The sequence below is a fragment of the Leptonychotes weddellii genome, chromosome 2 (assembly GCF_054177405.1).
Source record: "Leptonychotes weddellii isolate Sample4059 chromosome 2, ASM5417740v2, whole genome shotgun sequence".
NCBI classification, from domain to species: domain Eukaryota; kingdom Metazoa; phylum Chordata; class Mammalia; order Carnivora; family Phocidae; genus Leptonychotes; species Leptonychotes weddellii.
The window spans coordinates 172417980-172429986 of record NC_138370.1 but is presented as its reverse complement, the minus strand read 5'-3'; the positions used below and the strand labels follow the sequence as shown (position 1 = coordinate 172429986).

Below are 12007 nucleotides of genomic sequence, written 5' to 3'. Positions count from 1 at the left end.
CCAGCAAGAACTGAACGCCCCGCGTTGTGACATTGTTTCTGTGTCTCTCATCTCCCCTCCTCGACGGCGGAGGCTGGTCTCACTCTCTCTATCCCTCTCCTAGACCCTCTGGCAAAGGTCTGGTACAGAATTGGCCTGCAAAGGTTTGCAGAATCAGGTACCATCCCGGCCAGGCGCTAGCACCCGAAGATTTCCACGTGGCCGCAGCGCCCTCTGCCGGGCACATCCCGCAGCTGCGGGGCACTCACCTGAGCGGGGGCATTCACCACCGACAGGTTGTACCCGTAGAGGAAGGAGGAGCCGAAGGCGCCCACGAGAGAGGCCACGATGAGCGAGCAGGACCAGTCCTGGGAAAGGAGAGGACAGCACGTCAGATCTGGCAGTCGGGCACAGAGCCAGGGGCCCACAGGACGAACCTGGGCTGTCCCCTCGTCTGGGGAGGCCGCCCCAGAGAATTCCCAGGACAAGGAGACAAGTTCCTGGAGCCGGCTGGCAGGTGAGTTGCCCATCCAGGTCCACCTGCGCAGGCAGGCGCCCTGGGTGAGTTGGGTCAGCCCCCGGAGCTCAGTTTGCTTCTGACTGCTGCAACAAATCAGTGACTGGCAGACCTAATATCCTTAGCAGGTGCTTTGTAAGCAGCCACATGCTATTATTTCAGCTGAATTTGGCCACTTTCTGAACCACACAGGAGCAAAAAGCAAAGCCAGACACAGCGGCCAGCATCTGGGGCTTACAAGAGGTATGGGCCAGGCATTGCCCAGAGCCCTTTTTGGGTATTCTCTCCGGGAATCCTTAGATCAGTACTATTTGATCCTGATGTTGTTAGGTGAGGAAACAGGCACAGAGGTGTCCGTGCTGCTGTCCGGGGTGGGGGCTGGGGCCCATGCAGTCTCGCGCTGCACCATGCTGCCTCTCCGTCTGGGAACGTGTCTCGGGGCTTGAGGCTGCTCACAGCTGCCCACGTGCACACGCGCTCACATGCACGCACACGCACCGCCGCACCTGCCGTTCCAGACTCAGCTGTCCATCCGCAGGCCACTTTGAGGCCCTCAGGCCAAGGGCCTGCAGAGACATACAGGGCTCAGCCTGGAGAAAGAGGCATCCTCCTCCATGAATCCTGTCCTTCGGCCTCATCCAAGGATGGTCACAATCAGGACAGAGCCCTGGAGCGCAAGCATCTGGGCCCCTGGGCAAAAGCTGACCAGCCTGCAGGAGCTGGAGACAGGAGGGGTTGCCATCCTAAGCTGGCCGGGGGGAATATGCCAGTCTCCGGATGGAGGTGACCCAGGTGCTCTTGGAAGCCGCTTTCTCTGCTATCCTGTAACGTGTGTGCGCTTCGCAGGCCAGGCCCTGATAAAGCCCCAGGAGTACAGCAGCAAACAAAACAGACAAGGTCCACAGTTCCGGGGACTGAGCCGGTCAAATACTGTTTGGAAGGGAAAACAGGACCCCAATAGCCAATTCCCTGCTCTGCCTACCTCAGTAGTCTCTTCTAGCACGGGATGCAGTGCTGGACGTTCCGGCCACTCAGCTGTGGGCACCGGAGCCAGTTTCTTGACCTTTCTGGGTCTCAGCTTGCCCAGCTGGAAAATGGATCTAAGAACAGCACGGCTGTCCAGGTTGTTGAGCACTCGCCGTGTTGCTGGGTGAGGATGTTTAGAATGTTGTGTGCACACAGGGAGGGTTCAGAAAGCCTGTTTACTCTTTCTGCTTTCCCTCTGGCCCAGCCATACAGAATGGCTGTTGCCCAGGTCAGGTGCCAGGGTCTCCCTAGGCCTGGCCCATGCGGCTACGTACACCCGGAATTCTCCCTTCTAGAGACTTGTGTATCCAAGACCCATGACCAGTGTCCTCTCCTCTGAAAGCTCCATCTCCTCGTGTTGACATTTCTCTGTGATTCAGCTCTGTCCTACCCCGGGCTCTGCCGCTTAGGACCGTAACCTTGGACCAGTTACATAGCTGCTCTGTGACTCAGTGTTCTTATCAGAAAATGCGGATGATAACAGACCCCACCTACTGGGCTGTTATGCTGAGTTAACACTGTGCCCGCAAGCGTTAGCAACAGGGGCCGGACTGTGGGCAAGGGTCTCACTTTTTGAGGGTGGGGGTCTTGCTTCCAGGAACCAAGCCTGCTGCAGAGAAGGTATTCAGGAAATGCTAGTGATCGGATGGAAGTGAGAAAGGGGGTTTATAAGCCACCAGGATGGACACGGCCAGATGTGGGGCCAGAATCTTTTCCTGCAGTAAGAGGGGCCTGAACTGCATGGGATTCATCGATGGAGCAGAAATGCACTTTGGACAAAATGCCCATTCTCCATAGTCCCTTATCCTCTGGGTCTCGGCTCAGATGTCACTCCTCCCAACTCCCTGGGCTGTCCCTGGCGGCCTTCTGTCCCTGGGCCCCCTTGCTTCCAGCCCTGATCACTGTCCCCTTGTCTGCACCCATCAGAGGATAGAGAAGGGCAGGTGGGAGCCTCTCCCTGGAGCCCCTGCCCCCACTTGGCCAGCCGGAGCCCACCCCCTCTCATCACCTGCCCCAGGGACAGGGTACCAGCTGTGGGGGTGGGGAAGGAAGAGGGGACACCACCCAGCACGTGCGAGGCCTCATTTCATGAGCACAGCCACGTTGCCAGAGGAAACCGCAGCTCCAGAGCGGGAGCTCCACGGCCAAGGTCACGGGGACCAGGATGCCTGCACTCAAGGCAGGCTTCTCTGACCCAGGGCCCCAGGCCTTCCAGGCCGCGGAGGCAGTTAGGTGCAGCCGCCCACGCTGGGCCTCTGAGCCCCATGGCAGGGTCCAGAGGCCGGTTTCTGTGTTTACCTTTCTGGTCCTCCTGCCCGGTGTCCTTCTCCGGGCACGGCCACGCTCGGCAGCCCCTGCGTGAGCCCAGGCCCGGGAGTCCATGCTCCTCCGGCCGCGGGCTGTGCCAGGGCATCTCTGAGCAGGAGGCAGAGTCCACGAGGGGGCGGGGGACCGGCAGGAAATGCGGCAGTTCTGTCTTGTCTGAACAGGAAATGGGCACCGTGGGCTCCCCCCACCCCACCCCGTTCCCAGTCATAGCAGCAACCCAGGAGTCCTGGAAGGGCAACTTGCCTTCTCAGGAATCACCACCCAGGGCAGGGATTTTTCCTTTGGCACCTTTGATTTTCCCTCCCAACCGCGTGCAGCGAGGGAGCACCAGGCATGAAGCCAGGGAGCCTCCCGACGGATTGGGACAGAAGGAACGTCATTGGTGGCACGGGAAGCCTGCTGGCGTCCCGACCCTGCCTCTCTAACTGCGTCCTTAGCCAATCCACTTTGCTTCTCTGAGCTACGGTGTTTACGAGGGCAAAACGGAAGGCTGATCCCTCCTGGACTGTCCGTCCAGTAGTTATTCTGAGGCTCAACTAGAAAACACATAGCTTCGAGCAGCATGCTGGACGTGGGCATGACTGCCCTGCAGCTCTCCAACAAATGGGGAGGCTCTGGGTTTGGAAGAAAAAGGATCTGCCCCTCTTTTGGTCATTACTCTGTCCTGCTCACTCAGCGGTGGCTCAGGGAAGACCTCTTCCTTGCCCAACCCCGGGCTGGCTCAGGGAACACATGAAGGAGGCAAGACCCCTCCATGCATACTTAACGTCATCAGAATTAATTCACCACGTGGCCAGTTTGCCCCAGATGTCAGAGAAGTACCTTTAATCATGACAGGTTTAGGACAGCCTGCCTCAGCCCTTTGCTCCCAGAGGCAGAAGGCAGGTACCCGAGGCCAGTGGGCGAAGGTATGTTTGGGGAATGCAGAACCCCACGAAGGCTAGGGAGGTATCAAGTCCAGCAAGCAAGCAAACTAGGCTCAGTGGATCACAGACAATGAACCTGGGGCTGGATCACGGAAGGCTCTCTGAAAGAGAGTAAGCTCTCTCAGCTTACTGAGTAAGCTCGGGGGGAATATGCAGGCAGAGAAGGTGCGTGGGGCGGGAGAACATGGGCCCAAACCCATGGTCATAGATGCCCTGGGGTATGTGGGAAAGCAGAATAATTGAGCAAGGCTGGGCCTGAGGTATGGGAAGGGGTGTGGGAGGGGACTGGACAGCTGCCTCCCCGGGTCTTGGGGACCCACACTATGCCATCCTGATGGGGACTTTATGTTCATCCTCCGCTCCTCCTCCCCCTCCCCTCCTTAGCTCAGGCCCTTCCGTGTATTCTTCCTGGCTTCCTCATCGCTAACAGGGGGGTCTCACCTGATCTCACTAGAACTCAGACTGAGGCAGGTGATCCCCCCCCCACCCTCCGCCATTTAAAATCATTCTGTGCTTTCCCATTGGGGTTGAAAACTCAGTAGGCCCCAGGACCCAGGACAAATACGCAACTACATTTGGGTGTGAAGTGGGGAGTGGGGGTGGGGACGCCCCCGTGCTATGTCTGGGACGCCGCCGCGCTGTGAAGGCTTGAGTCAGCAAGCATTAAAGGCCCTGCCGGGCGAGCACAGCATGTCCACAAGCCAGCAGCGGGCTCCGAGTGTGGCCTTGAGCCCCTGTCAGAGCTGTCCCTGCACACCTCTCCTGCCTCAGCCTCCCTGATCCAACACCTGCTGAATCTGAGCTCCAAGGCCAGAAGCCGGAGGGGATGCAGACCCCAGGGATGGAGGGAGACCAGCCGCCCCCCACCTGAGCCCGGTCCGGCCCTGCACCAGGCGCTGTCCCAGACCCTAAGACTGGACATGCGCAGACTTCACTTTTCCTTTGGGTCCCACAGCCTGGAGGTGGTGCTTGGCCTGAAGAGTTCCTCTTATTGGTGGAGCTGGCTGCCCATAACTCCTCTCCCCCGCCTGCCGAAGGCGAAGGAACCCAGAGGGGAGCAGTGCCTTGCCCGAAGTCGCGCACCTGAGAGTAGCCCCGGCTCAAGTTCCAGGCCGGTGCTCCAGCTATTTGGAGAGTGGCCTTCACGTTAACTGCACTGCCTTCCTTTGAATTTGAGCTTTTCAGGGTGAATTACAGCTCTACTTTCTGGGAAACCTTGGTGAAGTTGACACGAGCTGTCCCTTCCCCTTGCCACAGCTTAGCAGCTTAAAACCCAGACACGGGTGGGTGGCGCACTGCCTGGGTTTGAGCCTCCGCACAGCCACTTAGGACCTGTGAGCCCTGGTGCAAGTCCCTCGGCCTCTCTGTGGCACAGGGTCCTGGTCTGTAACATGGGTGTGACGGGGCCACTGCCTCAGACTTGTGGAAGATTCTGTGAGTTTATACTTGAAAAGCACGTCGAACCGAGGAAGCTAAAACACCAGCCAGCATACAGCAAGAGTACAATGAATACTCATTAGTATGTTTTAAATCACCTTGTCCCCAGATAATGTGCTGTATCTGGACCCAAATGCTCTCACCCTTTTCTAAGTAAGTACCATCCTGCGTACTCTGCGTAGAAAGATCTGGGCCCCCCTAGGGAATTAGTGTCCTCCACGGTAAACGGGGAGGTCTGGGGCCAGGTTAATGTCACCGGGCAATTGCTAAGGCCTGTGCCAGGGCTCAAGTTTGGTCTCTCGGTGGTGAACATGATGCGTTGCACCTGCCTGGACCAGACGGCAGGTAACCGGGACTACCCATCACCCGAGCACCCTCCTCCTGCACCTCCCGGGCCGCGTCTGCACTGCTTTGCCCTCGGCCAAATGTGTTCACATCCATGATGTCACCAGTCCTCCAGCAGCCATCCGAGGAGCTGCTAGGCCGACGTGACAGGGAAGAAGTGGAGTTTGGGAGAGTGGGTACCATTCCCACATTGGCTTGGCCTGTGGTGCCGCGCTCTCCCGCAGACCCTGAGAAAGTTACCTCTATCAAGGATGTGGCCATTAGACAAATGTTCCCAGGTGTGCTGGGCCTGAGCCACGATCACCCTCTTCTGACCCGTATGCACACACCCACCCTCCATTATTTATCGAGTACCTACTCCCGCCAGGTTCTCCTGGCCCTTGCTCAGGCTTGCCCTCTGACTACCCATAACTGCTCATCCGTCGGCACTCCGCTCTCTCACCAGCTCCCCCTGAAGCCCCGCCGGGCCTCTCTCTGCCCCTCTGTGCTCTGTAGGCTGCTCACCACTGCACTGGCTGTGACCATCCTTACTTACAAGTGTCTGTCCCCATGTGTGCCTTTCCCTCTGGACGGGAGCTCACCAAGGGCCGGGGCTGTGTGTATCTGTTATGGAGTGAACTGTGTCCCCCTCCCCAGATTCATCTGGGGAAGTGCTAACCCCCAGCACCTCAGAAGGTGACTGTATTGGGGGACGGGGTCTTGAAAGAAGAGAGTGGGGTAAAATGAGGTCACTAGGGTAGACCCCAATCCGATATGACTGGTGTCTTTATAAGAAGAGCATGGGACACAGACACATATAAAAGAAAGTCCATGTAAGGACGTGGGGAGAGGACAGCCGTCTACATGCCAAGGACAGAAGCCTCAGAAGGAACCAACCCTGCCGACATCCTTGATCTCAGACTCCAGCCTCCAGGACCATGAGAAAGTAGATCTCTGTTGTTTAAGCCCCCCAGCTTGTGATGCTTTGTCATGGCGGCCTGAGCAGGCTAATCCAGCGTCCTGAGCCTCTTTGGATTCCCAGAGTTTTCTTCCCACCTCACTCAAGGAAGGGGTCAGGTAGATACTTCTGGAACTGAACTCAAACTGATGGTGTCCTGAAGCTAGAAAGTCAGCTTGGACAAGATGAAAATTTTCTACCAGGAAAGGAAAAAAAAAGGGGGGCGGTTTATTGAGTAGCATTTAAGCAGAATGATTGAGATGACATACCACTTCCTTCATGACACCAAATGCCTGGACTGCAGAGCCTTGTGACTCTACCTCACAGGAGTGTGTCCTTGGAGGGAATGACTGTTTATTTAACGTGACTCTGCCACATCCCTGGATGACCCGAGGAGGTGGCTGGACCCTCCTTAAACCTCTGTCTCACACCTGTGGGTGGGGACAATCACTCTCAGCCTGCCAGTTCCACACTTCCCTGGTGGTTTGATAAATACACTTGTGTTGATCTTTGTCCGGCTAAATACGGCTTATTAAAAACATGGGCATATTTTCTTCTGAGTCCTGGTTGCTTCTGCTGCTATCACAGGAGATGAGGCACAAAGGGACCAGGGTTCGAGACCACTCCTCCCCAAACTAGCTACGTAGCCTTGGACAAGTGGCTTCATCCCTGTCTGAGCTGCAGCTCCTCGCCTGCAAAATGAGGGTGGTGATGTCTTCACTGGGGTATATGGCCAAGAGAACCGAAGGAGAGACCCGGGAAAAGGCCCCACACAGAGCAGGTGCTGTCTGGCTTTGGTTTTTGAGTCTGGTTTAAAAGAAGGTGCAAGGATCCCTGAGGAGTGAGGGCCTCTCTGGGGCAGGTGGACTGGGCCTTGTGGTGGGGTAGGGGATGGGTTTCAGCATATCCTCAAGGACAGCGACATCCTCACTCTCACACAGCAGTGTCCCCTCGTTGCGAAATGACCTTTGGAGTGGAGACACTCCCACCAGTCCTGAAGACCACCAGCAGATGACAGAGTCATCATCAACCACAGTACAATACGATCAGTGGCCTAGGGCTCGTGGTACATGCTTTCCCGCTCACACGGCAACTTCCCACACACTGTTGCTTCTACCCCCTTGCTCTCTCTTCTCCACCTGACCTCGCCTCCATCTACATCTCCTCGGGAGCAGCGAAGGGGCCAGGAGGGACTGCCCCAGCGTCACCAGAACAGGGAGAGAGAAGGAAACCAGGACTGACCAGTTTCTTTCTCGCCAAATCACTTTCTTTGGAATCTGCTGAGTCCTTTTCACTGCACTTCATGGTTTATTTTTCAAATTTTGGACTGGGTTTCCTTGTTCCTGAAAAAGAGAAAAAAAAGGAAGAAGTCATTAGATACTTGCCGTCCTGATGGGTAATTAGGGAAGGTGGCCCCAAAATGGTGGGGTTGCCTGGTGAGGACACGAGGACAGCGGTGCCCAGCTCCCCTGGGGACCCACGCATCTCCATGCTCGTCTCTAGCCTCATGTCTCCATCTGCAGGATGCGGGATGGTGGGGCTGGACGACTTCTGTGTTTCCCGCACTTGCTGTGTTGCTTATTAAATTCAGGCCCCTCCCCAAAACATTCTCATTCAGATGGTCATTCTTATGGCAGGGAAAATCTTGGAAACTCCAAAATTTCTGTCCCCAAGACGTGAAAATAAAAGCAGTGTAAATTAAAACCAAGTGCCCATCTTCCCTGTCAAATTGGAACCAGTCACCAAAATTGTAACCAAAATCACTGGCAGGACAGAAGTAGAAAAATGTGCAGCTTTTCTGGAGTTTGGAAATAAGTTACCAGAGCCATAAAAATATGTGGGCCCTTTGGCCCAACTACTCCATCTATAAAAAGTTATTAGAAAGCAGTAATAAAGAACATGCACAAAGATTTTAGCCTGAGATTGTTAACAAATGGGTATTCACAATAGAAAAAAAAATCTGACAGGAAAGTTTAAATAAGTTATGGTACATCCATATATGGAAACTCATGTAGCATTTAAAAACTATGTTAAAGAATATTTAACGTCATGGGAAAATGCTCATCATCTTACTTGACAGAGAAAGATCTATAAAAGAATATCCATTAGCATTAAAAACAGATGTACTTACTAATAAATCCATGCTATTATATGAGGACTTAAACTATGCCCGTGTGTTTTTTCATATAAAATTAAGATTTTTTTAGATGTTGGTACATTAAGTTATTTATTCCACAATTATTCGTTAAGCCTGTAATACCTAGGTAAGATCAAGACAGACCTTGCCCTGCCCTCATGGAGCTTCCATTCTAGAAGAGCCCATTTGGGAAGAGCATACAGAGTGCTCCCGGGGCATGGGGAAGGCGGAAGGACAGCAGGAGCCTGGGCTGCCAAGGTGAGCAAAGGACGCATCACATATTTATGTGCAGCGAAAATAGACTCCCTGGAAGTAGCAGAACGGAACAGCAGTTTCTACTTGGCCGTGGTATTTTAGTCCATTTCTATCTGGTTGGTTTTCCTGTGCTTTTCCAATTTTTGACACACACACACACACACACACACACACACACACACACACCCCACTTCTATAACTAGAAAAGCAAGTTTAAAAAAATCGCTTTAAATTTAAAAAAACTTTAAAATCAGTCCTTAAGGTGTCAAGTAGCCAAGCAAGCATAAAAAAATACAATTCTGGAAGAATATTTAGTTCTGATAGGATGACGGGTTCTGCGATCCAGAAGTCATTTGAGCTGGCCCGACAGGAATGTTGGTTGGTGAGCTTCTGTGGGCAGCGCTCGAGGCGGACATCTGAGGCCCTCCCCTGAGGGACCCTGCCTATCTCAGCCCAGCACACACCCCGGGACGCTCCAGCCCACTGGACCTCCCTTTTCAGGCCATTCTCATTCTCGTGTTCCTTTGGCTGCCCCTTAGCCTAGAATGCTTTTCCTCCTCCCCGTGCACAGAAGGAAGTGATTCAGTTTTTCCAGAGGGAACAGTCACTCAGAGTAGGTGAGCCTTGAAGGTGAGACTCTGTGCCTCACCCTACAGAGACCACCACAGAGCTGACAATGACTTCATCGTCCCCGAGACATCATGTCCCAGGTGGGAAGCTGCCCACCGGCACGACACAAGGCCAGGTGCAGACAGCGTGCACCCCAGGCGGCATGGGGCCATGAGTTCAAACCCCAGCCCTATAGCTCACTAGCTGTGTGACTTGGGGCAAGGTGCTTAACCTCTCTGTACCTCTGTTTCTTTATATGTCGAGTGAGGAAGAATAACAGGACATATCTCACAGGGCTTTAGTGAAGATCAAATGAGTCCATGTATATGAAGCACATAATAAATGCTAAATGGTCACCATCATCACCGGACTCCCAGCAAATGGTCTCTGTGGAGCGCAGATAAGGCAATCATTTGTCGGGGTCCTCGTGGGACACCGTTCTAAGACGGTGTCTTAGAACTGGTTACGAGGAAAAAGGAGGGGGAACCATTTGGCTTATGAGTAGAGAACCCTCAACTGCCTCAAAATAATTCTCGAAGGCTTAAATAGAATAATGAATAAATAGAACATAGTATAAATAGAAGCTCTGAGCGTGAGGTTCTAAAACCCTGTCTTTTCAATCTGCAGTAATAATATAGAAATTGCTGCTGATGCGATCTCACACTCTACTGGTGCCCACTAGTGTGGCTGTGCCACTTCTTAAAAAAGCTCCAAGTGCACTGCACCCATTGATGAGCAGCCCGGTCCCAGCCCCCAGGGTGCCCACCTGCCTCAGCCCAGCAGCTACAGGGTTAACGCCTACATAGCGATGCTCAAGACTCTGCTCCTAGCAATCTGATTGCCCCCCCCACCCCGCCTTGGCTGTACCTGGGGTTAAATATTTAGAAAACCGCCTCTGCTACTGATAATAAACTTTGACGGGCGCCATGTGTCGATCGCGATGGCCAGCCATGCTGGAAATAAAGTAAGCGAGCCTTGGAGAAGTATCTTTACCCGTCCAACCCGTCACAGAGGGTGGATCTGAGCTAGACAGCTTCAGGTCACACCGTCGCTCAAAAGCCTGTGTTGGGTGGAAGGACGGACGGACGGAGGCGAAGAGAGGGCACAGCTGACATTCGTACACCACAGAACGTCAGCAGACGGCGCAGGTGAACCTGTTCTCCCAAAGCTGGCTCATGCAAGCGGGAGGCCACCTCCCTCGAAGTGCCTGCAGGTGCTGCCTTGTGTGCGGTCCTGCCCCTGGCTGACAGCTCTCCGTGGGAAATGCCACATACTTCCAAGTCCCCCCACGTTTTTGATTAATACTTGGCTGTGACTTTATTCTTAATTTTCAGGGTGAAGTCTCTGCTGACTTCGACATGGAGCTAAAGCTAACTCTGAAACAACATATTGAAAAGGAATGTGGAAAATAGAGCAGAGTTGAGAGAGAGAGGAGAGAAAGAAAAAAAGAAATAGAAGGAGAGGGAGGGAGGAAGGGGGCAGGCAGAAGGAGATTACTGGATTAGTAGCCATCCGAATGATTGCCTTAGCCATAATCACTCGTAATCAATTTCATTTTTATGTTAACATTTATCAAACACCATGCTAAGCACTTCATGTGCATTTTCTCTCTTAATCTTCACCAAATTGATTTTCAAATCCCTCACTTTTCAATTCTCTTATTCCAGCTGCTTGGTGAGAGTCTCATAGGCTCTTGAAATCATCCCTAAAGCTAATCCAGGTCTGTGAGCATAACTCACCTGGCTCCTCCCTTGTCTGTTACAGTCTAAAGAGCAAAGAGCATATGCTTCCTAGATAACTCAGCTCCCCAATATAATCCGATATAAGCCTGCGAAATTGTCAAAGAAAGCAACATTAACGATTAAATGGCACCAGCTGTTACTGTAAATATTCCGTGAAGCCTCTCTCCATGGGCCGAGAGAGAAATGATTAACGGTGAACTACCGAGGGCTAGCTCAGCTTATCAGAAACGTGCCAGGTGAGGGTCAACAAGTTCTGGACCAGAGTCAAAGGCAGAGGTATTCCCGAGAAGCCACTGCTGATTATGGGACTGACCTTCCTGGGTGTCGGAGGGCTTCTTGCTAGCCTGAGGGTGTGTGGCCAGCGTGGGACCAGCCTGCCCAGGTGGCGGTGAGGTTTAGGTGACATGACACGCAACAAGCTGTAAAGCAGGACACAGATGGATGCACGTTGATCGGGTCCTACGCCCAAATGAGCAGGATGAAGGGTTTACGCTTGCTACTCTGTTGATGTAGGAGTACAATTAGCCCAATGAGAAATACGTGAGAGCCGTCGACTCTGAGATGCTGTACCCGTGGGCATTGCTCTTGTTGTTATTCTAGGAATGCCACAATATCCTCCTGACCTGTCCCTCTAGCGTGAAAGAGATGTCCACGTGCGAATCCTACTCTGTCTTCAGGACTCTGAGATAAATGGAGGGCTGGAGTGGTGCAGAGATGCGAGGGACAGAGGTGAGGAATCCAAGAGCATGTCCGGGGAGCACGGGGCAA

At 53.4% G+C, this 12007-nt stretch overlaps 1 protein-coding gene across 9 annotated transcripts in view; it reads right to left on the bottom strand.

The window, feature by feature from the left end:
* SLC2A9 (solute carrier family 2 member 9) overlaps positions 1-12007 on the bottom strand; it is a 196763-nt gene that overhangs the window by 156486 nt on the left and 28270 nt on the right. For 4 of the 9 annotated variants that reach the window (XM_081812615.1, XM_081812614.1, XM_081812616.1 and 1 more), the window contains 2 exons: positions 7739-7839; positions 249-347 (listed from right to left, as the gene is read on the bottom strand). In XM_081812615.1, coding sequence (XP_081668741.1) covers positions 249-347; positions 7739-7801 — 162 coding nt within the window. In that variant the 5' untranslated portion in view covers positions 7802-7839. Of the gene's footprint in view, positions 1-248; positions 348-2821; positions 3389-7738; positions 7840-12007 lie in introns of those variants that run through there. The other 5 variants (XM_081812613.1, XM_081812618.1, XM_081812622.1 and 2 more) reach the window with 3 other exon arrangements.